At 38.9% G+C, this 26,869-nt stretch overlaps 2 protein-coding genes across 5 annotated transcripts; one reads left to right on the forward strand and one right to left on the reverse strand.

The window, feature by feature from the left end:
- The first annotated feature begins 399 nt into the window (after nt 1-399).
- On the forward strand, nt 400-21,384 carry LOC136432740 (glycogen phosphorylase, muscle form-like). Of its 4 annotated transcripts, none has more exons than XM_066424212.1 (22): nt 400-738; nt 4,958-5,059; nt 6,875-6,953; nt 7,633-7,736; nt 9,121-9,252; nt 10,440-10,551; nt 10,865-10,947; nt 11,224-11,367; nt 12,038-12,079; nt 13,345-13,437; nt 13,797-13,943; nt 14,508-14,671; nt 15,077-15,191; nt 15,691-15,792; nt 16,144-16,291; nt 16,915-16,973; nt 17,448-17,618; nt 17,931-17,981; nt 18,382-18,509; nt 19,018-19,152; nt 19,662-19,728; nt 20,159-21,384. In XM_066424212.1, the coding sequence occupies exons 1-22, from the start codon at nt 493-495 to the stop codon at nt 20,345-20,347; spliced, it is 2,613 nt and encodes an 870-aa protein (XP_066280309.1). In that variant the 5' UTR covers nt 400-492; the 3' UTR covers nt 20,348-21,384. The 4 variants fall into 4 exon arrangements, with proteins under 4 accessions (XP_066280309.1, XP_066280308.1, XP_066280311.1 ...); XM_066424211.1 differs by lacking the exon at nt 9,121-9,252 and adding an exon at nt 9,330-9,464 and having other exon boundaries at nt 401-738; XM_066424214.1 differs by lacking the exon at nt 12,038-12,079 and having other exon boundaries at nt 401-738.
- On the reverse strand, nt 21,216-26,773 carry LOC136432741 (small ribosomal subunit protein uS5m-like). The gene is made up of 11 exons (XM_066424215.1): nt 26,692-26,773; nt 25,780-25,902; nt 25,334-25,459; nt 24,589-24,813; nt 24,436-24,470; nt 23,869-23,959; nt 23,606-23,652; nt 23,328-23,385; nt 23,028-23,090; nt 22,557-22,696; nt 21,216-22,043 (listed from the first exon to the last, which is right to left on the reverse strand). Exons 1-11 carry the CDS (start codon nt 26,738-26,740, stop codon nt 21,810-21,812), a joined length of 1,191 nt encoding a protein of 396 aa, XP_066280312.1. The 5' UTR covers nt 26,741-26,773; the 3' UTR covers nt 21,216-21,809.
- Nucleotides 26,774-26,869: the final 96 nt, after the last annotated feature.

Here is a 26,869-nt window from a genome sequence, read left to right on the forward strand (position 1 = left end):
AAAAGTAGTCAAAGAAGTATAATACAACCTCTTTTAAGTATTTATATTTTATGTTAATGATACAATATATGAAAAATATAATATCAATGATTTCTTGGATTTTAATAGGTTATTTTTGACTCATGATTTACCTCCTATTTACTTTTGGCACAATCTACATGTTGGACTGTAGCTGTACCGTAGCTATACCATAGTCCTGAAATATAGGGAAGATACGACATATTTGTTTAGCCTAATAAAAGGACAATGAAAACTAGTATTAGCATCAATTAGCATTCATAGTCCATAAAATTACATATATGACTAACATATAAATACAATTATCATATATTTGTGACGTTTGAATATCTTTTACGTCATCTTGTCATAGTCTGCCCCCTTTTTTATATTTGGTACAGTCTACATTTGGAGTATGAAAGCGAGGCCGTGCTCTCTCAGGTGAGTCCTGCCGGCTGAACAGTTGAGAGGACCCCGCCAGACATCCCGTCAAACATGGCCTCCGTTCTCCAGTCAGATCACGAGAAACGCAAGCAGATCAGCGTCCGAGGGATCGCCCAGGTCGAGAACGTCACCAACTTCAAGAAGTCGTTCAACCGGCACCTTCATTTTACCTTGGTGAAGGATCGAAATGTGGCGACTCCCAGAGACTACTTCTTCGCCTTGGCCCACACGGTTCGGGATAACCTTGTGGGGCGGTGGATCCGTACCCAGCAGTATTACTACGAGAAGGACCCCAAGGTTAGTTCAGTTTGTACGTTATTCCATGTGTTGTTGGGAGGGAAGGTTGAACATGTCGTCTGTGCTGTACGTGACACGGTCTCCAGGCACGCCGCCGGGAAAGGCTGGGAGGAGGGGTGACCCCGGCTCAAGGGTGTTCAATGACAAATTATTACTCTCATTTCTCAAGGAGCACCGATAATATATAACTTTCAGCTCTAGCATCTCTTCCCCCTGCTACGATTTTCGTGTATTGATGTGTAAACTGAGAGCTTGAGTTTGAAACATTGCAACCCTGATGCTATTTTTGTAAGGATTTTCTGGTGACTTCCGCAGAAGCAAGGTCGACGACACGAGCCATTAAATTTTAAATTTGCATGTCGCTTGTTTCCCAATTCGTCTGGTACGAAACTTTCATTAGAACGCACGTCAGGTCCATTTTTACACACAGACAGCGAGGGGAAACTCTACCAAAGGATATTAAAGCTTTAGATGGACATATAAAGGTTGTTAATCCTTGATTTGAAGGTTTTATTTTGTATACGTGACACGAGTCGATATAGAGAACTTAATGCTCTTAAAAATAAATCCATACACTACTATACGACATAATCAACAATAAACGCCCCATATTTCGACATCCAACGAACGTAAGAATCTTCAGGATTAAAACAATATTGACTGAATATAATAAGCCGGCAGATTTCTGATTTTTTAGAATCAAAACCAGGTAAACTAACACTCAAAACCCATGAATGTTCGTGGTGATCGCCAGTGTCAACATCGGTCACTCGGTGTGTAGGGGGCGTTGCCCTCGAAATTATCTATCTATGAGTATCACCGTTTAAATTTTACACATTAAAAGTTTACGCCTAGATTTTGACATACAAACGAATTTTGCACGTTCTAAGTCAGGAGTTTGGAGGGTAAAATTGAGAAATTATATGGAGTCTATTTTTGGTGGACAGGGAAGGTCAGTAACTTGCCCCGGCCTCTCTGGTTTCATGCTAAATTCTGAAGCTAAAGTCTAGGAAAAAATAGAATAGAATTTCCCTTTGTCTTTTGACAACGCTGGCTAAACGAGCTACATGATTTCTACATGTTTCTAAACAATATTCTTGTCTCAGGACCTGCTAGTTAAGTGGCCTGTAGATTAGAAATGTCAAAAGATACATGGATGAGAAAGTCATAATAGATACATACAGAAGCTGCATTCACTTTCCAGTGAACAAATCATTAGAATAGGCTCTTTCTAATTTTTTAAAATTTACTGTTGCCATTTTAAACTACTAGTGGTTAATTTTCACTCCAAGGATGCACGTGTGTCTTCAAACAGTGTTCCAGAAAGGTGAGAAAGAAAGCAGCCCAAAACACTACCAGCTGACGCCTTCCATATGTAAACAAGTATGGCTTCTGGGATTTGCATTACAAAATGTCAATAGGCTATTGATGCATCCAACAACGACTAGAGTTTAGAGAGAAGGGGGAAGTACAAAAGATATGTCAATTGTCAGACAATGCTTACCTTTTGATGTCATTGACTTGGGAAACTTGTCAATTGTTTTCTAGTGATTAAATTAAGAATAAGTTAGGAAACACTTTTGGGTGTGTTTTTTGTTTTGACATTGCCAGGTGCTCATTGTCTGTATCATATTATAACACAATTCCTTTACTTACTTGAACAACAACAAGAGAAGAAATTGAGATAACTGCACTTTCCTTTGATAATTTTGCACAGATTTTACATGAAAAATGAGTCTAAGAATCATAAGGTGTTAGTCTGTGACAGTGTACATTCAGTCATTCCCATATGCCCCATGTAACCTTTAGCACAGCTGCAATAAAGAATTTATGATAATCTTTAGTGTCTCTCTGGGACAAAGTTCAGTTGAAGGTGACTAGTTTGTCCTGTTTCACCTTGACATTACGTTTTCAGTAATGTCAAATATCGTTGACATAGTCAGATTAAATGTCCTTGACTCAAACATGTACTGTTGAAGATTTAGTAGGCTGCCTTTCTGGAGTTAGTTATAATCATCAATCATGATTATCTAGCTTATATGTGCACATGCTCTTCAACAAATATAAGCATATAAACTAACGTTTAGGGAAGCCTCGCTAGGACGTCAAAGATCGCATCACACTTTTGATAAAACTGTGTACCCTGGCCTAAATCGAACTAATATTTGGACAATACAGTGTTAGATGTTGAGCTAGCAACTCCTTCCCCAAAAATTTTGTCAGAAACATAAGAAAGAAATTTATAATACTGTAGTACCCACCATGATGTTACAAATTTTCAAGAAGAGGAAGAAAAGTAGACAGCAGTTATCCAGTCTTTCGACGCAGATCCTTTTATCTGAAAATCGACAGGTGTGCAAAGAATGTCAGTTACCCTGTCATAATGACTCTGATAGTAAAGTAGGTCGCACGTAGTCAACGTAGCATACCACCTAATGAGAGAAACGTAGTACACCACCTAATGAGAGGCTGCCTAGTGTTATTAGGACCCCCCTGTCTAACATCAATCATTACAGCATCATTGTCGGCAAAAGAAGAGATAACATGATAATAATGAACTCTTGTCTCCTCATTTCTTGGACATGATTTAAGTTTTCTTTTTTTAAACTACTGATGGATTTCTTGGTCATAAAGATATGCAGATGACATGACATTGCATTGATTGGCCATTGAAGTAAATTTCTCTCATGTATGACATTCAAGTAATGAAGGTTAGAAATGTTAATTTGGAAGTTAGCTGATTGATCTACCGTGTTCTCCATGCATGTGGCATGGTGTATGTAGTATGTGACTGTGTTTGTGTGACATATATGTATATCACTGCCCCCTCCAATGGTAAACCTGGTGACCCCAACACAGAGAGAGATGTAAATAGCAAGTCCACTCTAACCCACTCCCAAAATATTGTGATCCTGTTAGTTGACACATCAACAGGTTTTTGTTTAGGTGGTTGTCATTAATACCGGTAGAAGCTGATTATTGTTGTTGTCTGCTGTAAAACGAATTGATACTGTGAAATCGCCAAAAAGTACTGTAGAAAGTTGTGTTCAACCTATATCCTGCAAAAAGGTGTATAAAAGACTATTGAATCCTAGTATGTATGATGCCTAAACTATACCAAGATCAAGGAGGTAACCTTAGTACTAGTAGTAATATTGATGGAAAATTTATGAAGTGAAAGGTTTTGGAGAGCAACACTTAACGTCTTAAGTGCCTTGAGGCCCAATCTCTTTCCTGTGCAAATGTGGACAGTGTTTGTATGAGCATGCAGGGATTGTTTACAATGACCTAAAGGCAGGGTGGTAATATTAGAAACTGTTTGACCTTGGGCCATTTTGGTTCACTGACCATATGTACTGATCCCAGAACAAAAGTTGCACATGGGTTACTTTACGCCTGTATCTGTATCTGGGGCGTGAAATTTGAAGGTCAAAGTTTTAGGAGAAAAATTCACATTCAATAGTAGAGTAGTAAAATGTGTTTTTGGAAGAAAAAGTCAAAACACATTTTGATCATGAAAGTTGGAGGTAGAATTTAGAATTGTTGTCCAATGGCTTTCCTATCCACCATGAAATTTACTTCAACTAAGAGTAACGTAAATGTTTTGTCTGTCCGTGTGTGTGTGTGCAGGCTTCTGCTCTTCCCAATGTACACAATACACTTGTGTTTTTTGACTGGAAATATTGAAAAGCAAGGGGTGAAGTCTGCTATCACTGATTGCCTTGTTTTCCGTTATGTGTTGTCTATAACTGGTATCCTTACACAGGGCTCGAAATAGTGGGTGCATGTGCACCCAGTGCACCCAAAATTGGAGCTGTGCACCTAATTTTTGACTGTGGGTGCACTGGTGCACCTAGATATTTTTGTAGCCTATAGGGTTAAGGTACTATTGTACACTAGTATACAGAATATTCTTGAAATGTAAGTATAAAAAACATCATTATCACTTTTTGCTGTACTTTATTTAATGTATTATTTTGTTTGAAATTTTGAAGTTAGCTATAGAATTACAGATTGAAGTTCTTAAGAAAGGCAGCAGCGTTAAACTTTGTAATTATGTTCTGAAGAACATTCAACTTTATTTTATCTGGTGCACCCAAAATTCTTTCTGTGCACCCAATTTTTTGAGTTGGGTGCACCGGTGCACCTATTCCCAATTATGAATTTCGAGCCCTGTTACACGTATCCTTACATTTTCCGTGGTTGTTGTTCCACACAGCGTATCTACTACCTGTCGCTGGAGTACTACATGGGGCGAGCCCTCTGCAATACCATGATCAACCTGGGCATCCAGGGGGCCTGCGACGAGGCTATGTATCAGGTAAGTCTGTACAAATAGTACTCTAACATTACCAGTGTTATTCATGACACTGTTGGTGTTTGGTGTTTGGTGGAGTCAGACTACTAAAACCCTTGATAGGCCCCAATGTTATATATGCCCTTGGGAACGACACTTTCAAATTTCCCACTTAACCAATATAAACGTGGTGCCAAATGGCTACTTTAGCATGTTCCCTCAGAGCCTTCCTAACAACTGCTTCTGCCATAGGGCCAGGTATACCCTCACTCTCTGTGAGTTGAGCTTGTCTGGAGCATTGATGAGATCTAGAGAAGCTGTTACATGCTAATATTGTTCTAACCTGTTACCTTGCAGTGGTATTCAGGTCTTGTTACATTGTACAAAAAAAGAGATCTATTCTGTACAATGTTGCAAGTTATAACTTTTACCCTAATTGGCAACTCATGCTGTATAGAAGCATGTAACCTACATTTGACTCAAAGGCCATCCATTTTGGAATCTCAATCAAAAGAGGATTATAAGAAACATTTTCTAGCCCCTCCCCTTTCATTTTAATGACCATTTTCTACATAACACATGTGCATGTCTTCTTCTTTTTCTTTATTCAAAATATCACAACTTAGTTACAGATAAAATAAGTGTCTATTTATTACCACTGCTGAGAAAGCAGCAGATCATAATGATTTGATCTTTTTTTAACAAAATTGTTTCAGATTTTATACTTATACAAGACCATTCCATCTAAATAATATGTAACCATTTCTTGCTTCACAATGAACTATAGAAGCCTCTCCTACATATACTTACAATCAATGAACCAGTATTCAAGAAGTATATAACAATATGTATGCTTGATGTGTGCCAAGAGTAACTTGTGTTTACTGGAATGGTGCCCAGATGTTTCACAGTGTTTAGGAATGTCATCCATCCTGACAATTTGCCATCTTGCCGGCTATAATTTGAAATGCACCATTGCGTCAAAGTATCTTATACTAGAGATGAACTGTTGATAGATGTTTTTTCCAACATTTCTTTCATGCTTGCCAAACCGTCCACTTGTGTAATTACTAAATCAGATGTATGGCTAACCTAGCATGTATACAGAAGCAAAATGAACTGCTATGATCAAAAGATTACGCCAACTCGTAGGGAGTCTTATGTACTATGGACTTCTGAACGTTAAACCTTTTGATTTTTTATTGCCTGTGCATTTGCTTACATAGGTAATCTGATTTTGATATCGTGTTGGTAAGGAGAGTGTATGCTTCAAAATATGTTTATTTGGCATTTTGAAGACTAGATGAAAGACTTTGAAACAGATTTTTGTGGTTTATTTCTCTCTGACAGTTTACTTTTAAATTGGAATGTAATCGTAAATAAAAGAACCAAGTTTGAACATACTCATAATTTGTATTTTGATATTTGATATTACTAGTTATGATAAGTAAGAAATGAACAAGAGGAAAATATAAATCTATCATTAAACAATCGAATTGAATGTCTAAAGCTTTTTGCAATTTTTTGTTTTACAAAACCCCCATTGTATCTTTACAAGCAAGCAAAAAAGAATCAGTATTTGACATCAGAATATGTTTGACCAAGATTAATGTTTCCAGAAATGGGCAGCGGTAACAGTAGCTGTTGTGAAGGGTAATATATTAGACAATGTCCCAGATCATTATGAAATATTATATCCTATATCATAATCACACACTATAAGCGATAACATGAACTTTGTTCCACTTGGGACCCCTATATATGATTGTACACTGTATCATGTATCATGCTATCTTCTCAAGATAAGGCTGACTGTTATATCATTATGTTTGTCACTAGGTTGGGCTGGACATAGAGGAACTACAGGAGATAGAAGAAGATGCAGGTCTGGGCAATGGTGGGCTGGGCAGGCTTGCTGGTAGGTCATAGGAATAAATTTATGTCAAACCTGTAAAACTAGTGGTGGTTCATTTTCCCCACTGACATAAGCATAAAAATCCTGTCTATAGTGACCACTTGTCTACTGTGACAATTTTTGTCCGGTCTCTTGAGTGGTCACCATGGAACAGTTTGAATGTACTGAATCAATGAAAACTCAATGCTGCATATTAGTACATGACCGTACATTGTGTTCTTGTAAGGGTATCTAGCTATGAAGAATGTATTCTGTAAGCTGAGACAATTTCTACAATGGTGAAAATGACATTAGGCCGAAGCTGAAATGTTTGAGGCATTTGAAAGTAAAGTACCAGCAAGGAACAGCTTTGAAGCGAAGCGAAGTTCAGACTGTACATGGCAGATACCTCAGGAAAAAGATGGAACACCAAATCGAGTGCATCGTGATGGCACTGTTAATTTCATGCCACTTGTTAATGGTCCAATACTGGAGGGAACTGTTGCAACAAGTTTGTAAAATCTGTACACTTATGATTACATATAAATATAAAGGTTACCTTAATATGTTTGCTTATCTTCTTCTAAATATGTTTAACAGTATTTTCTCCAAGTATAATTCAGGGAAATAAAAGGCGTAGTTACAAATCTAGATATAACAGGTTATTAGCAACACAGTAATTATGTTTTTTCTATTATCCTAGCTTGTTTCCTGGACTCTATGGCTACGCTAGGACTGGCCGCATATGGGTACGGGATCCGATACGACTACGGAATCTTCACCCAGAAGATTCAGGACGGGTGGCAGGTACTCAATAGTTCTTACTATACGCTTTGTAATTCAGATCTTGGAGTAGTATTAAAGATTAATAGTCAAAGTTTATTGCACAACAATTGCATCAGGTACAATAAATGTCATGTTAACACTTAATTGAATTAGGCATTTTTTAAGACTTTCTAGCATAACTTAACAGTTTGGGTATGTGCCATTCCAAATGTTTTTATTGTGATGGTTGATTGCTTTTGCCTGTTCTGTATCTTTTCCTTGTGCTGTTCAGTGTTGTGAACTATATATGTCTTGATATAGTACATACTGTATTAGTAGCTAATAGTACTGACACAATATATGTTCAGCTACAGTTAGTTGTGATGAGATAGTGTTATCAGAAATTCAAGCACGCAATTACTAATGATAATAGATGTATAATCAACAACATGCAACATGTGATATAGCTAATCTTTAAAAAATATGTGTAATGTACAGCATTGAATTAATGAATAGAAATACTAACTTTAAGGTTGTTTTGTGATGGATTGACAGGGGAAGCTTAGCTTGTTCACTGCATTTGTTCTTTCAAGTAACATTGCAATAATTTATCATGTATTATTGTATGTAGTTAATTACATTTGTTGTCTACTAATGAATTATGACTATGTTCACATTCAACAAGGGATACACTATATGAATTGATACATGTTGCCATGCGCAAAGTACTAGTACACAATTGAAGACTATAATAATATAGCTCTGCTAGTGCTACAAGCCACTTTGCTTTGCCACTTTGGCTTTGCTCATGCTTTAACTGCCCACCCTTGCTGATGGACACTGATATGTAAAGACTTTAATTTCCTACTCCTGACATTGATAGGGAATTAGCTAATACCCATAATACAAGTACTAAACCAGGATTTGTCCAGCTGGACTTTTCCCAGCATGTCATTGTCATTCCGTCATTTGAACAGAATGTTGCTGCTAATGATCATGACAGACCAAAATGATGGTCATCATTCCATCATCTTGCAAGACAAAATTGGCTTGTCTTCATGAGATTTCAAGTAGGCCAGATCAATCCAGGAGGTGACCATGGGTTTGCTGAGATGATGAAATGAAATCTAAGGCTGAGGAGTTTACCTTAGCTGGGCCGCTAAACTAACTGAACACATAATGCTTTACTTACTGCATCTGGAGATGTAGTGTAGTGTAGTAATGTAGACTGCCACACTAAATGAAGACATGATATGGACTGCCACACTTAGTAAAGACATGATGTGGACTGCTACAGTAGCTGGATACATAATGTAGGCTGCTACAATAGACTGCTACACTTGCCACTGACATAACACCAACTAAACACACCGTTGGGTGACTGACACCCCAAACCCGCACAACACATTCTCTCTCAACCAATCAGACAGAAGAGCCCGACGACTGGCTGCAGTACGGGAACCCGTGGGAGACACCCCGCCCCGAGTTCTCGATTCCCATCAAGTTTTACGGACACATAGAAAAGCATGGAGACAAGTACAAATGGGTTGACTGCCAGGTGAGTCAGCTGTGTGAACCTTGAACTATAACCATTACCATAACTGTGGTGTGTTTGCATGTCGTTTAACATGACAGATGGAGGAGCCAGACGATTGGCTGCGTCACGGGAACCCGTGGGAGAAGGCGCGGCCGGAGTACATGATCCCCATTCACTTCTTTGGCAAGGTGGAAACTGTTGGCAAGAACAAACACAAATGGGTCAACACGCAGGTCGGTGGTTGTATTAACGATAACTGTGATCATGATGATGTTCTTCTTCTATTCTTCTTCTTTCTTCCTCCCTCAAGTGATAAAAGTTATTTATGCAGTATGTTCATTTTACAAGGGATTATACAGTGTGGCAACAGTTCAAAGATAAAACTTACTGCATTGGTGATTCAAATAAAGTTCAATCTACTTCAATTATGTGGAAAAAGACTGCTTTGCTGTGGCATCATCCTTCGTAATCTTTTAAATTCCATTGTATAGTCCCTTTACAAACTCCTGTATCTCCATTGCTTTGCAGAGCTTCAAATTCAAAAACATTGTTTACATCTGCTTGCTAATCTTTTCTTTGCTATCCACAGTCCTTCCTCATCTCGTAAAATATCCACAACGACTGTACAGTTCCTTTTCACATGCCTGTATGTTCAGTCATTGCTTTGTAGGGCTTTGAAATCAAAATGCATCTGATTCAGTAACTGTTGCTATTATTTGCACCTCTCTATGTCGTATCTATATCTTCTTTCTGTCCACAGTGGCCTTTAACTTCACTTTCTCTCTCTCTCTTTCTCTCACTCTCTGTCTCTCTTGTTATACAATGCTAGATATTGTTGTCTCTTTTGCTGTGATTCTTATTTTTATCTAACTTACTGATTATTGTCATCACATGTAATGTTCTGTCTTCTACTGAAGATTTCTAATAGTTATTTTTTAAGTAGTGGATCATCCATGGCCATAAACATGAGCATTATAGTAATTTATACAATTGTTCATCCAACAGGCTTTTTGGGCTTTGAATTGTGTAAATTGTAATGAAATGACACATGCCCATACCTTGCATGTTTTAATGGATGATATTTCAGCACCAAGGAGAACACTATTGCCATAACATACAATATATCTCACTGGGCATCTTTGTGTAAGGTGATAAAAGCACCGCCAACAATTCAAGAATTATGTTCAATGATATACTTTTTCCCCCAGATGGTGTATGCCATGCCGTATGACAGCCCCATCCCAGGGTATGGAAATAACACTGTCAACACAATGAGGCTGTGGTCCGCAAAGGCACCCAAGAACTTCGACCTCAAGTTCTGTAAGTCTTCCTCTATAGAAATAGCCTGGTATCCAGCCGCCTGCAGCTCTGTTCTGCTCCCAACTGTCACTCGAGATGTACAAGGCTAGAAGTTTGTCACATTTCCATTTTATTCAATCCAAGTGCAAGAACTTAAATCGGGTTTCTGTTCTCAGAATCGCTTTGCTGTAGGTACGTTGTATTGTTATGTGGTTTCACTTGACTCTTTGTGTACATTTCTCAGTATATGAGCTTCCTGTCTAGATGACAAATATCATAAAGACATCATTACAGAAATGAGTTAATCATCTTGAACTGTTATTCTATTCGACAGTTAATGACGGCGAATACATCCAGGCCGTGTGTGACAGGAACCTGGCAGAGAACATCTCCCGTGTGCTGTACCCCAACGACAACGTGAGTCAGCAACGTGTTCCTCCTAAAACTGCTCCTGATGTTCATTCTTATGTCGTAGATTGTCTGCTTGTCATGTTGTAATGACTTGTCATTCCAGTCTAATACTATCATATCATAGCATTGTATACAGAGCACACATTAAAGTGTTTAAATGTTAATGCTAGAGTTACATGTTTTAGATGACTAGCATGCAAAACCTGTCATGCAGTTCTCATAGTAACTGCTAGGAGGTGCTCCTGATCAGTGAGTTCTCACAGGGTTTGTGTTTGTGTCCAGATGTTTGAAGGGAAGGAGCTGCGTCTGAAGCAGGAGTACTTCATGGTGGCCGCCACGCTCCAGGACATCATCCGGCGCTACAAATCCTCCAAGTTCGGCTGCAGGGATCCCGTCAGGACCAACTTCGAGGCTTTCCCCGAGAAGGTGGGTCAGCAACCTCCCATGTATTTTCTCCCTCCAGTTACAAAATACCTGCTCTCTGTGCTGTCTTCTCTTATGGAACATAACAGTATGTTGCTCTGGCACTGCATGAAATATGGAACCAAAGCTGTGCATTTTTTTGGGCAGCACCTTTGAGGACAGAGCCAAATTGCTACAAAATTTGATGAGCACTCACTTGAGTCTTGAGTAAATCACTATGGCAGCTCATTCTCCTACATGCATGTTGTTCTAGCAAGTGCTTACATGAAGCCTATAAATAACCCTTTTAACAAGACTACTGTTGTCTTTAATTGGGGCACATTGGCACTGTAGTGTGCTGACGTTTAAAACAAACTGATGTATTTTTTTACATTTTTACCTTTCCAAGGAAAGTCATTATTTGAGGGATGGATGAGAGATGTATTAAGTTGCCATTTTGGTATAATAGACAGAGATTACACAAATGGAAAGGCTTGACTTATTGGTTTAAACTTCAATGTAACTTCTATCCCAGACCTTTCCTCTTCACTCTGTCCATCAGTTTTTTCCTCCCAAGATGTGTGCTAGTGTCTGACCTAACCTCTAACTTGTCATGATGCGCCCCCTTTCTGCACGCTCCTTCACTGCATGTGTCTGTGTGGAGTAACCATGATAGTCTACATCTCACCTGTAGGAGGATGATATCTGTAGTCCCCTCCAACAGCTTCATGAGAAGGTTAGAGTTTTGTACCTGTGAACCGTTCAATCCTTGGTTCCCCCAAAGCTTTTTAGTACCTTCATGCTGATATTGTTCCCCTCAGCTTAAGTGTACTTTTATAGAGTTTGTTTATCCATGTTTGTTTGTTTGTTTGTTTGCATCGCATAAATAGTTATCTGTATGACACACCAGTTTTGCACAAGCTGTGGCTGATAAATTAGACTTTTCAGTTCCACTTATGAAATACCATATTAGTGTCCTAATTTGCATTTCTATTGAGTTGTAGCTTAAGCATACTTTTTGTGTCTTCCTACATATTCACACACCAAAGTTGCTTACAACTGTTCTGAAAAGGTTCCAATACTGCCATTTATTCCTTAGCTTCAAATTTATTTGCCCTATCTGTTTGTTTACTGAAAATAGGCAAAAAACAACATTTTTTTCAGTTCTAAAATTTTAATTGTCCAAAATTTGGGGTTTTTCAATGGAACATGCTATGCACCCTACTGATAAAACTGGGCTTTGATTTTTACTGAAAATTATGCTTTCATCAATTATGATGTCATGTTCGATGAAAATTTAGGGTGTGTCCGTCTGTGTTTCAATGTGACTTTCAATATCGACTGCTGTTGTTGTCCATTGCTTGTTATTGCATTGATTGCCAACCCTTGGCAAGTACCACATGCTCACAGTCAAGGACACGTGCATGCTCTAGCTGGAGTAAACCGACATTCTTCACCCATGTATCCCCAGTGTCTGTCATTTCATCATTTGACAGAAACTTGTTTGCATGAGCCAGCTAACATTCTCACAGTCATGTTTGCATATTTCAAGTTGTTGTGCTTTTCCATTGTACATGATTGTATAAATGACTTTTTAAGCCATATCCTGAGCAGGAGGTTGGACCAAGTTTCTGCTTTTTCATTCTCCTCAACAAAATCACTTGCACACCTGAAGTAAATTGATGTGGTGATATTAGACCAAAGACTAACAATACTTGGATCCTGTAATAATTAAATCATTTAATTGAATGACCCAAGGTTTTGACAATCATTAGATGTTATGAAAACATACTTTTGCGCTATTTTATCTTATGCCATATGAAAATTTGGATTTGCAATCTGTGACCAAAAATATGTGTCCCTGTGCTCTGATTGGCTGTTTTGACTAATGATGTTTTGAGTCTCTGTGCTCTGATTGGCTGTATTGACTAATGACCTACACTTTCATGTGACCCTTTGCTCTGATTGGCTGTGTTAACTAATTACATTATACCTTGACAGGTTGCCATCCAGCTGAATGACACCCACCCTGCCCTGGCCATCCCTGAACTGATGAGAATCCTGGTGGACATAGAAGAGATGCCATGGGACAAGGTACCTTTTACCTTTCTTATGTAATGTTCTTAAGTTTTGTATAATGTGGCAAAAGATGGCCCCTCAGAAAGGTATTTTTTGCTAGAACAAGTTGGCATCTTTTCAAAGACTAGAAAAAAACGCAAAATATTGCTATACTGACACAAGATATCATTATGTCACTGTTGTATATCATATGATAGTCCACTGCGGCTGAAAAGACAAGGGATGCTTGTTGTATCTATAGATGTTATTTTTTGCCAAAACTGTATACATTGTCATGGCATATGTGTTATGTCATTAATTCTAATTCTTAGTGCTTCTAAATTAAGAGAGCTGACGTGTACCGTGTTGTTGCTTACCTTGTTCCCCGATGCCAGGCGCTTGAGATCACCCAGAGGGCCTGTGCGTACACCAACCACACCCTGCTGCCCGAGGCGCTGGAGCGCTGGCCGATCCACATGTTTGAGTACCTGCTGCCGCGCCATCTCCAGATCATCTACGACATCAATGCCTACCACATGGAGGTACAGGAACCCTTGTTTTCACAGTATTGTAGTGCCACCTACCAACTCATGAAAAAACTGCAGCACTAGGAAGATTCAGTATTTCTCAGTGTCAGGCCATTATGGATTTGTTATAGTTCTTTCTCATGGACCTTGCCATGTGTTTTGACATAGAGTTTTTTCTCCATTTGGACATGTGGTATTGTAGTGCCACCTACATGTACCAACTCATGAAAAAAATGCAGCACTAGGAAGCTTCAGTATTTCTCAGTGTCAGGCCATTATGGATTTGTTATAGTGATTCCTCCCCGACCTTGCCATATGTTTGGACATAGAATTTTTTCTCCATTTGGATGTGTGGTATTGTAGTGCCACCTACCAACTCGTGAAAAAACTACAGCATCAGGAAGATTCATACTTCACATGGATTCAGTCTATGTATAGTCTTCCATGTTTTAGTTACTTCTCTGTGCCTTGTCATAAATTAGAAGGCTGAATTTTTCTCTATTGGGATTTATATGTTCTAAGGGTTTTTCATCTTAAACTGATCAATGTTTCATTTCTTTATCGTTTTGTATCTCCTAGAGAGTTGCTAAGATGTGGCCAGGTGACTTTGATCGCATGAGAAGGATGTCTATAATTGAGGAGGGACATGTGAAGAACATCAACATGGCCCACCTGTCCATCGTGGGTTCTCACGCCATCAACGGAGTGGCAGCCATCCACTCTGACCTGCTGCAGAAGGGCTTGTAAGTTTACTAGACAATACTGTATGATGCTGTGGTTCTTGAAATGTTTGCAGTGGTTTTATTTTTGTAGTGTTTGAGAATTCATGACATGCGTTTCCATTGTATTACAACTGTACTTCAGAATCATTTCAATCACCGTACAAAACACCACGAAAAAGACCTTTCTCTGGCTGCAAAATTAAGTCCCTTTTATAGAAGTCTTGTGATACTAGATATATATCTTAATTTTCTTCCTTTGCAGGGCACATTCTTCGCTGATTCCCATATATTCTTTTGTCTTTACTCTTTTTCGACAAGACTATATGCAGTGGTTGTATAATATCACACATATGACAGAGCTTGGTGTGACAGGTGTGAAAAATTTCTAAAGTATATTTTCTTGCAATTGTGTTCACCATTCCGCAGGTTTAAGGACTTCTTCGAGATGGACCCCCACAAGTTCCAGAACAAGACCAATGGCATCACCCCCCGCCGCTGGCTTCTGCTGTGCAACCCCAACCTCGCTGATCTCATTGCTGAGGTTCGTCCTTTTTCTCTCACTTTCCATAGCAATCAAGCAGGCAGGTGTTGACCACCATGTTGGTATCCTTGATTTGCATTTCAGTGGTTCGTTGCTCAAGCTTTTTAAGCATTCTTCTGGTGTTCTCTTCGAATTCTTTTACATGATATTCAATGAGGTTTTTTGAGAGGGTCAGAAGGTTTGTAGATGTCCAATATACCACTAGCTGCGTTCGTGTGATATCAAATAGAAATGCTCCATGTAATGAGTTTTGTTTGTATCATCATACAGTATCTGGTAAACCAAATCAAGCGTAAGGCAACTGGGGCATACCCCGATTCTTGTAACTCTTTAGGTTTAGCTCTCCTCAAACTAGGAGGATCTAAGGCTTTACCTCCCATCTGTAGGACTGCAAGCATTTCCAGAAACAACAAAGCAGTAAATGTACATATGACATTATACATGCTGCAAGAACATTAATGATGTGATAATTGATGTATCTACCATATATTGTGTGTAGAAACTTGGTGAGACGTGGGTGACCAAGCTGGATGAACTGAGGGGACTGGAGAAGTTCGCTAACGACCAGAAGTTCCTCCTGTCCGTCGCCAAGGTCAAACAGGTCAGGAACAACTTCCTGTGATAACCAGACAGTATAGATGCCGTGCTTGTGCTGTTGATGATATACATATATCAATGAATTACTTGTCGCTGAGTAAGACTCCAATGTGACTTTCATACCCTAAATCCTGGTAAATGTTTGTATTTCATAAAATTGACATTGTTATTTACGCACTGTTCAGGTCTTTCGATTTCATTGCCTGTGGCTTATAATTATTCAATAGACATCAATGAATGAATTTTAAATCAAAATAAGTTTCCCATAACATCATTTAAAATGTATAGAACATTGTACGGGTGCAATGTTCTCCCTGGGACCTGGTTCAAATATGTAAAATTACATTCCCAACAGGAGAACAAGATGAAGTTTGCCCAGTATCTGGAGTCCACGACAGGCATGCGCATCGACCCGTCAGCCATGTTTGACGTGCAGGTGAAGAGAATCCACGAGTACAAGCGGCAGCTGCTCAACATCCTCCACATCGTTACCATTTACAACCGTATGGCTCTTTGTTTGTTTGTTTGTTTGTTTGTTTGTTTGTTTGTTTGTTTGTTTAGATCTCCATTAATGAGTACATTCAATACTCTTCCTGGAGTCCGCGACACACGAAATAGAAGAATACAAATTACTGAAATGTACAGCAAAATATACAACTGAATTATCACAAAAATTCGATAAGGTGAACTCTAATAAAATACATGCCATCACATTAGAACCATACAGAGAATGTACTGGTTGAAACAGGTTCAGCAATGAGAAATTTCTACTGATTTAGAAGCATTGTGAAGAAAAACACTAGTGGGCAGAGAGTTTGCTTTACACACAGGAGTGTTTGAACCCTGACTGAATCACACCAAAGACAAGTGGTACAGACTACTTTCCCTGCTTAGCACGTTTTCTAAAGCATATGGAAGTTCAACATACACCACTACCGGTAGTTCACCAGCCCCCTGCTGTAGTGTTTGCACGACTGTGTGCGCTATTGGTTATAGAAATGCACCACCCCATAGGCCTATCCATCAAAAGTTGTGGAAAAGATTTTGACTTTTAAGGATATTGAAAAATGCTACATGTAAAATTTAGAATTAGTATTGTAATGGTTTTTACCTAATTTTTGTCTAGGTCTGAAGAAAAACCCCAGCATGGACTTCACTCCACGTGTAGTGATGATTGGCGGAAAGGTACCAATAATTTACTCTATTGGTCTGTTGTCTTTTGCATATCAATCTGTAAATGCTATTAGACAAGTATGATACAGATTTAATGTGCTCAAATCGTTTTATTTGAAAGAGGCACTTGGCATCAAACATTTTCACTCAATGTGCATGTCAATAAAGCTGACAGGAGCTGACTGCCAAGTTGGTGTCATTTCAATGGACTGTATCTCAAGTGTACACTGCATTTTTAAACATATTATTGACAAGTTTTTTTTGTATTGGTCCGTGAGTATATATAATCCTTGGCTATACCTGCTACATAGAGATTATTTGAATGTCTCTTAATAATCTCTAGATGTCTGGAAATGCTTGAGCTACGATCCACGGAAAAGCAAATAGCTGTGCCTGCCTTCTGAGTGGTGTCCCAATGACATCACATGAAAACACTCCGTGTGAAAGATACACACTGTGTTTGTAACTTGAATCTTCTCCTCCCAGGCAGCACCAGGGTACCACATGGCGAAACAGCTCATCAAACTGTACAACAACGTTGGCCGCGTGGTCAACAACGACAAGATCGTGGGCAACAAGCTCAAGGTCGTGTTCCTGGAGAACTACAGGGTGTCTCTGGCCGAGAAGGTCATCCCAGCAGCCGACCTGTCTGAACAGGTAGACTTCAGCCATTCAAACTTTACTAACTATAGTCAACATTGCAGCCAAGTACATAATGTATCCAATGCTGAATTGTGAAGACTTTCACAGTCTTGACAAAGGTGTCCCTACAAAAAGGAATCAAAACAGTTTCACACATGAATAGTTTTTTAAAAGGATCTCAATTGGTACTTCTTGATCAAATGGACAGAACAGGTGGTCATGATTCCTAAGACAGTCGTGATCTAGATCTTGAAAGTCTCTCACAGACGGCACAATAGGCAATAGGTATACATTTGTAAGTACATGTGCTGCCCCCTTGTGTTTCAGATCTCCACTGCAGGGACAGAGGCTTCAGGAACAGGGAACATGAAGTTTATGGTAATGAAGAAGCTTTGCTTCATGTTAATATAATCTATTGCTGCTGCTGCTCTTTAGCCCGTCTGTGCCTTATGTGTATATCAAACTTGCCAGTGCATTCTAGTGCATATCAACACAAAGAATACAAATATAAAAGACAGTAAGCCTCCCATTTGAGTCTATGGTGTAATGATTGGACAACAGTTGTATGCAGTATGTAGAGATGCTGTCCTGAAAGTTGGTTTGATACTAATGGAACAAATCTTAGTTACATTGCATGTTGCAAATCTAACAATTTATGCACCTTATAGACATTAAGGTTTGATATTTTTCTTTTACGTTGGGTCTAAAATTGCTGACATTTCATAGAATGACATGATGTTCCTGTTGTATATGATGTACCATTATCCCTTCCCATCAGCTGAACGGTGCTCTGACTATCGGCACGTTGGACGGAGCCAATGTTGAGATGGCCGAGGAGATGGGGAGGGACAACATCTTCATCTTCGGCATGACAGTGGACGAAGTGGACGAACTGGTCAAGAAGGGGTGGGTACAGCTAATGCCTGATACTGTCTAATGCAGAAAATAACTTCTGCATATACACATGAAGTACTGTCTACGTTTGCTAATTTAGATGTCGTCTTTGTAGGTAAGCGTTACAAAGCTCAATTTCAATTATGTTAGACATGTAGCATTTCATGTTAAACTTATAATCTTCATAGGGGCTTATCAAAACTTTAAAAGTATTTAGATCTGAAACACAAAAACTCCAATGCTCAAAATTCCTATGTTAGACTTCCAACAATATACTAAACAAGTTTATACATGTACCTTAAGTTTGAAGGTGACATACCAGGTACTACTGTAAATTTTCCCATTTTTGCTGTGTTCATTTTTAAGTTCATGTTTTTCGCTGTCACCGCAATCTCATCATATTGCAAGCAAATGCTCCATCTTCCATTGTGTTACTATGAGTGTAAAATCTTGATTTTCATTGCACCATGTAATCTAAATGCTCAAAATTACTTTACTGCATGTCTGAATGATTGTACAGGTACAAGCCACGTGACTATTACGAGAAGAACGATGATCTGAGACAGGCCCTGGACATGATCCGTGGAGGCTTCTTCTCGCCAGAGAGACCAGATCTCTTCCATGATGTCGTCGACGCCCTGCTCAACCATGACCGGTTTGTCTTCCATCTGTTCTCATTGCTACATAACCGTTATTCTTACAGCCAAAGTCACACAGAGATTCTACTAATGGGTGCATGGAGCCTTTTTGAATATGGACAAATCGATGACTAGTTTGATGAAACGTTTTATTGATATTTACTTGGTCGACTTCATGTACGTCTGATTGTAGCAGCCGATATGAAGAACAATGACAACCTATGTCTGAGTCAGTACATGTAGTTACTGATTACAGAAATGATGATGACACATACAAACGAGTACAGATGTAAAACTGTCAGCAAAGGGTGTATCTGAATTGAAGCAGGATAAACACATCACCCTTCACTACCTTGACAGAATGTACTTTTGTTAACCTTCATAACAAGTTTTCACATTTTAGTGAGACCGTCTGGGTTCAATGTCAACCATATTTGTTGACACTCAATCCCAGATTACCATGGTAATTTTATCTACCATTTGGTACTGTTATCTAATCGGATTATCCCCCTCCCCCCTACTTCAGCTTCTGTCTCCTGGCTGACTATGAAGCCTACATCAAATGCCAAGATGAAGTCAGTGCTCTATACAAGGTGGGTGAAACTTTCCGAGTGCAAAGTTTGTGTCATGCATTACGTGATTCACTCCTTCACAGGATATTATTAGCATTTTAAAAATTCCATAACATAACAAAGTGATTGACTCATAAAGCTCCTGTCACAGTCAACAAGCTTCAGCCTTATTTGTTGATCGCCAGAAGGTTGCCTGATTTTAATGAAATCGATAGAGGGTATTTTTAACCTGAAAATCTACCCTTAGGCTATTGTATTTGGTGGGGCTAATTGACCTGTGAACGTCGGCTGATCCCTAAAAATCTTGCAATGATTGATAGAACACTGCACATATTACTGCCGAAAGTGTCATTTAGAGATTGCTTTAGGAGTAATATAAGTAAGAAAATTGGAAAGTTGTGAAATTCTATTTGGAAAAAAAAAAAATATGATAAAATCTTTTGTCTTTCAGGATCCAATGGCATGGACAAAGAAGTGCGTGATGAACATTGCTGCATCGGGGAAGTTCTCCAGTGACAGAACGATAGAGCAGTACGCAAGGGAAATCTGGGGGGTGGAGCCTTCCGACTTCGTCATCCCACCGCCGTACGTGGATCCCGGTAGAAGCGACGACGTCGACGAAGCTCCTACGTCTAAATAAGAACCTTCTTTTGCAACAGTACACAAGATTCAATTAAAACCACTGTCACAGTAAGAAACAAGCTGAAAAATCCGGAAATAGCAAGACTGCAGAAATGTGATTATATCATTGTCTTCTCAGCAACAACGATTACTCAAGTGATTAAAGTAAAACCATCTTACACTCATAGCAGACATATGCTATTTAGGTCAGTGAAGACAGGATATGCCAAATATTTCTTGGCATAATAAAATTTCTTGATAGCCATGAACGATGCATGAGATTTTAATAATGGTGAATGAATTTTGTGTGTTAACAAGGTATATTGTGTGTACCGGGTATGTTGATTTTTTCCCCTTACAGTATAACAGGGAATGGTCAACGTTTCTTTTCCTCTCTGGCAGGGATATCCAACACACATTCTTACGTTTGCAGTATTGTACGAGTAGCAAAGTATAACATGTAGAATGGTGGACTTTGCTTTTCAAAAATAAGAAAGATATCTTCATGTACATGTACATGGTCTATTTCATACCCATGACTTTATCGTCAATGAATACTTGAAAGATGTGGTATAAGATAAACCCAGCTAGCAAATGTTACGAAACCACAAATAATTATAATGTCAGCTTAATAGATGGATCCTTCTGGTTATGGTTGCAAATTGAATAATGTTGTTAATCGCTTGTTTTGTGAGCATGTCTGTACAAGTGCTGGATTGGCTATCAGAGAATGTAGTAACAGAGCTTGTAGTAATGTCTAGTTGACATTAAAAAAAGCATCTTGGTGCTTAACATGTTGCAAAGCAACTTTGCAATTTATGAAGTACCTTCTGTTAAGGTGAATTCTAAGAATACTTAAAGAGAGGTAATAACTTGAGACCAGTGAATTGGAAGAAGATTCATCATATATTATAACTGCAGAGTGTACCTTGTACCTTGCATCACATGAGAAGAGGGATTTGTAAATTGTATGTTACTGTCACTGAAGTCTAGCAATAGGTGCTACAATGACTGTAGTGAATTAGACGTTGATTTAGCAATAAAACAAGAAATTGAGCTATGTTCTTCATTCTTGCCTATTGTGTTCACATAGTCATACAGTTCGTAAGGTGGCAGTTTTTACCATGACCTCATCACAATGCAAACTATTCTATTATTGATTGTGTTAGTGCTACTACTACTGCTTCAACCCAAAAGATACTGCAAACTCTTGAGCTTAAATAAAAGTCTACCGCTTTACAGTGGACCACTATGCATACAAGTCAAATCACCTCACATGACAGAATTGGACACATCAAGTTGTACATGAAAATATCTGAGTGTTTTTTTCAACACAAAGTTCAGTGGATGCTATACACTACAATGGCAGCAAATAAATGGACAAAACCATGAAATGATCTTTGAAAGATGAACGTATATATCTGGCTGTCAATACTCAGTGGTAAAGTGTAGAAGCTTTAACTACGTTTACATTTGGCATCTTAGAATCTGTACTCCTTCCTATAGATGCCTTCCCAGGGACTCGTGTAAGTTCCTTCCTTCTTCTTCACATCCTTGATGTCAAGTTTGATGTCGGGGATGTCGTCCTCTAGCTCGGGTTCCTCGCGGACCTTCCCGTCGCTGGGCGAGGCCACCACGATGGGCCGCATGGCGCACTCCTGTCTGAACTCCACCACGTGGAGGCCTTTCCTGTCAGCCAGCTGCTGGTGGGTTTCCTGAGGAGACAGGGTCAACATGAATGACACATGAACATACAACGACAACTTTTTCTCATCTCCCCTGTTACCAAACTTTTGTCAGGCACATTGAATTTACCTATAGGCTGAGATTGCTTAGAGGATACTTTGGGAGTTTAGTAGAATACTGCATGCTTTTTGATATGCATGGGACTAGTGGATACGTTTTACTTCCTAAAATTATAATCCATTGGAAGTAAAAAGTACCCCCTTCTGGAGTTTACTGCTCCTTTAATGGTTATTACAAATACCTTTTGTAGCTACATGTACCAAAATGATAACAAACCATTGTACAAATGCTAATACTTAGCATTTCTCTGCAGACAACCAATGACGCCATGAAAACTAAAAGCTATATATCCTTTTGTCTTCAATATCCAGCAGAACGGACTATACCGTACTCATTTGAAAAAATCATACGTTCACGTCAAACTTACTGGTAAATAAATACAACATGCCTACATGTAAATGTAGGACAATGTTATTATTTACCTGTTCTTTGGTCAGTCCCTTGAAGAAACAGTGGACGATACTGAGGGGGTTTTTGGCGCCCAGGACCCGAGCATACACGTCTTCCAGTCCGATCAGCCGGCCACACGTCTGCAGAATCCTGTGACACTGCAGGCCATAGCCTACACAACAGGGCACATACACAGGGTCAACTTTGGAACACACAACAACTGAACTTCTGTAACTATCAGACATGATCATGAGCACAACAACATGTGGGATATGAAACATACTAAAGTTATGATGTCCATCTAAAGCAAATAATGTGGAGGCTGCAAGGCTTAATCCTTATATATGTATTTTGGATTCATTTTGACTTTGTTTCAATTTATTTACTATCACATAGATACAAGTCCTGGAGGTTTTCAAACTGTACCAACCAAAATGGTGACATTGTAAAAGATAAGAGAATTACACTGAATAGAACACACAAGAATGAAGAGTGAAACCCACCTCTGTTTTGCTTCCTCATTTTGATTCTGGTGTTCTGGAAGGTCACATCAATGTCATGGTAGACTGGAAAGTAGAGGATGGCATCAGAACAACTCATAACATCACAGACAAAATGCTGACATAGGTTTTACTAAGTTGCCAGTAGCCTAATACCACTGATACTATAATGACTTTCAAAAGGACCAACAAGTTTAAATCAAAGGGAATCACAACTCCCTATCAAGTTGTACAATGGCATTATGCTGTAGGTACATGTACATGGCCTGTGTTATAAGAGACAAGATGGAGGTGAAAACTTACTTGTATGGTTGTTGTACCTCTCAATGTAGTACAGCACATTCACTGCCTTGTTCTTTGCCTGTAAACAAAGTAGATCTTTGATAAGATATCAAATTTGTCATGTCATCTGGGTGGTTCACACATATCATTGTTGTATGCTTATAGCCTTATCTGCCATATCATGAGTATATGAACACGTCATGTGACAATAAGCAAATGTAGTAAAAACATCATGTCTTGCTTACATTAGCTTGCCTTGGATATCCAAAGTGTCATGTCATGATGTCATTGCCTCTTACCTTTTTCAGAGCTGTTCTGGCATCTAGAGCTTTTCCAACAGCAAATCCTACCAGATAAAGAGAAACAACAACAATATAAGCATAAGTCGGACATTTATGTACCCACGTCAGATTACAAATACGAGTAGAAGTACTGAGTATTAAAAGAAGCAGTGTTTTAATGCTACTGTTTACCAATGTAAAAATGTGCCTATATAAAAACAGATATAACTAAGAGCTTGCCTATGTACTGTAAGTACAGTAAGTATATGTTCCTATCTCACCTGCCGCTCCCTTCCTGTTGCCCACCACCACCAGGGCTCGGACAGACCTCTTCCTGCCCATGTTAGCAGTCATGTTGAACACGTTACGCATCTGTAGGGTACAACAACACAATATACATGTACCATTAACTCAAGTATCCACATGTAGACATGAGTTACAAATCCTAGGGCTGCATGTGGAAAAGTAACTTATTATTGTTTGCGAATTTGTTTTTTGTTACCTCTACTCTAGACTAGTACTGCATCTCATAGACGTTATACTTTTAGTTCTAACATGCTGATACGTTTCTACCAGTTCACCCTTTAATGTACATGAATTCTAGATGTTCATGTAGATACACGTATACTTAACTTAAACTTGGAAATGTTGGCCAAACACTGATTTTTTTAACAGTCAAATAGTAACGGAAGAAACAAGATAAAAAATCAGACAACAAAACAATGTGTTGGTTAAGTATGGCAACATGACAGTTCCATCAAATAAAAAACAATCCTATTGACATCTTGTTTGGTAAAGGTATTAGATAGTTCAAGCACTGCCATGTGTGTTATTATATAGATGCTTACCTCTAATACCCTTGCTTCAAAGTCTTCAAAAGTTCCTATAAATTAAGAAAGACATGGTCAAGTCCCTCTTTAAACCAAAAACTACAAAAGAGTGTCACAAAAAGGAAAGACAGCCCAAGCAATCATACAAATGTATACGATATTAGTTCTTACTGTTGCCAATAGGATCAGGTGACCCCAGACTGGTGCCCCCTAATGTTCCACCGGTCCATCCTCGCTGCCTCTTCAACCGTTTGGACTTCATCTTGTACCAGGCATCTCTCTCCTCAATCAGCTTCTTCTCTCTCTCGGGGTCATTGTCCTTCTTCTGGATCCCGTGGACCATTCCGGCCGTCATCACCGGAGCGTTCAGACCTGGCCACACGTACGCGTCTTTTCCTAAAAGATGAAACGTTACAGTGCTCAGAAAAACTTCAATATTGCAACTGCTTTATTCTACATGTGTACTTCCAATTTGCACTTTTACATGTTTCTTTGTTTGTTTGCATTGCATAACCAGTTAACAGCCTTATAGTGGAACACACTGTGTAAACTCTGGTCAAGCTGTGTGAAAAAAGGAGATTCATCAGATTCTTATGTACCCCTACTCTTGTCAATACGTCTGATGGGTTCTTTAACTTTAACTTAACTTTAACTATCATACCGTTCGGTGTAATATGACCGGCTGCTGCCGCGCCGCGTGCCTGCGAAGCTGGTGTGTTACGCCTAATGGCGGTTATACCGGCTATATAGATACAGATACAGATACAGAACTTTCTTGAGGTGTAGCTCACCTCAAACTGTACATCGACAGTTTATTAACATCACTTGCAAAGGACTAGAACGCCTTACAAGTCACAGTTGCATGTAAATATTAGGGACACTTTCAGACATGTTGATTTTCACAAAATCTACACACCTTCACCAATGATCTGGCCAATGTTGAGGTCTCTCTTGGTCCTCTTCTTGGTTCTCTTGCCTCTAGCTCGCCTCAGAGCTCCCGAACCTTCAGCTAAAACACCTTTCCACAGCTGGTCAGCAGTTACTGTGTTGGACAGACAAGGAAGTAAATAACCAGCATACAGCAAAACAAATCTGTATGACTGTGTATAGTGTACAAAACTTGCACCTGTGTCATAATTAACTAACCTGGACTACGATAAAACATTGAAACTGCCAGGATCTCTTTTACATGATTTCTGAAATGTTTACACTTTTGTTTTCTTTTTATATGGAAATGCATGTTTTAAGAAGTCTTGAAAGTTTGTATGAACACCAAAAAAGAAGTCAATAGACAGAGTTATAAGTAACCAAAAATATTTCTAAAACTCTGATGAACATGGTTACACCATGTATAACACCTACACTTATTGATAAAGCTGACATGTCTGCAGGGCTGGATGCTGGTTGGTTGGTTCATCCGTGATGTCATCAGTACCTTCCCTGATACAGAAGGGATGACTGACACACTCCTCACTATAGATACATCTGGAAAACAACAAGGCATATATGAATATATTTCATTATACCAGTGCAATCATATACCAGTAGTCTTTCTGTATATTAAGCTCTTTCTACGTTAGATCCAACTGTGCAATGGCATGTGCAGGTCAAAAGTGATGGTTTCTATCTTACCTCTTGGACCATGTTTCATATACCCCATTCGGTCAGATCGCATAACAATCTCCAAATGTGTTGTGGTTATATCTTAGGGGCCTTCACGTTTGTCCTGTGCATGCACAGTTTGATCTGTGAAATGGTTTAGTACACTGACTGGGAATGTGAGTTTGTCAACCATATTGTATCTGCATTTGTTATTTTACATGCATACAGTGAGTAAGTCTCTCTTGGCCGCAGACAGTCCTTCTGCATTGAAACTTGTCACCTTGAACTATGCATACAGTAATATCTAAGGGGTAAGATAAAATCAAATTGTGAAAGATGTTGACATATAATATACATGTATATCAAATGCTGCACATGTACTAGCACGTTATGAAAAAGGTGACAAGAACACCTCATCTAAGACCACTAAAATCAATTAAAACATGATCATGTAGACGGAGATTATCCACGTTCATCAAACACGGGTGAATCTTGCTTTGACCTGAAACGCCCCCCTCCCCCTAGCTTACAGGCCGGTATTTTGTCCCTTTCCTCGGTGTCTTAGAAAGAAAACTGTAATGTCAGTGCATCGTTACAACCTTAAGAAATCGGCATAGAAAAAGTGGGGTATTCGGGTATGCATTTAACCACTTTGACATTAAAAAAACGTACCTTTATATAACGAAATAGCTCGCGCTGCAACCCTCATGGGCGCCGCCATCTTGGACTGTGGTATTATAGAAGTAATAGGGGTGTTTATTACAAGTAAATTATACTTAGATACTCAATACTTCCTTTTTATAGTAATTAAATAGGATTTATTACTTATCTAGATGTTATTTAGTACCAA

The sequence above is a fragment of the Branchiostoma lanceolatum genome, chromosome 4 (genome assembly GCF_035083965.1).
Source record: "Branchiostoma lanceolatum isolate klBraLanc5 chromosome 4, klBraLanc5.hap2, whole genome shotgun sequence".
Taxonomy (NCBI): Eukaryota; Metazoa; Chordata; class Leptocardii; order Amphioxiformes; family Branchiostomatidae; genus Branchiostoma; species Branchiostoma lanceolatum.

Coding starts and splice junctions, on each gene's coding strand:
- LOC136432741 (XM_066424215.1), bottom strand. CDS start 26,740: ATGGCGGCGCCCATGAGGGTTGCAGCGCGAGCTATTTCGTTATATAAA. Junction 22,697..23,027: donor AATGAGGAAGCAAAACAGAG/GTGGGTTTCACT, acceptor CCTGTTGTGTAG/GCTATGGCCTGCAGTGTCAC. Junction 22,044..22,556: donor AGGGACTGACCAAAGAACAG/GTAAATAATAAC, acceptor CTGTCTCCTCAG/GAAACCCACCAGCAGCTGGC.
- LOC136432740 (XM_066424211.1), top strand. CDS start 493: ATGGCCTCCGTTCTCCAGTCAGATCACGAGAAACGCAAGCAGATCAGC. Junction 9,465..10,439: donor ACAAATGGGTCAACACGCAG/GTCGGTGGTTGT, acceptor TTTTTCCCCCAG/ATGGTGTATGCCATGCCGTA. Junction 10,552..10,864: donor GAACTTCGACCTCAAGTTCT/GTAAGTCTTCCT, acceptor TCTATTCGACAG/TTAATGACGGCGAATACATC.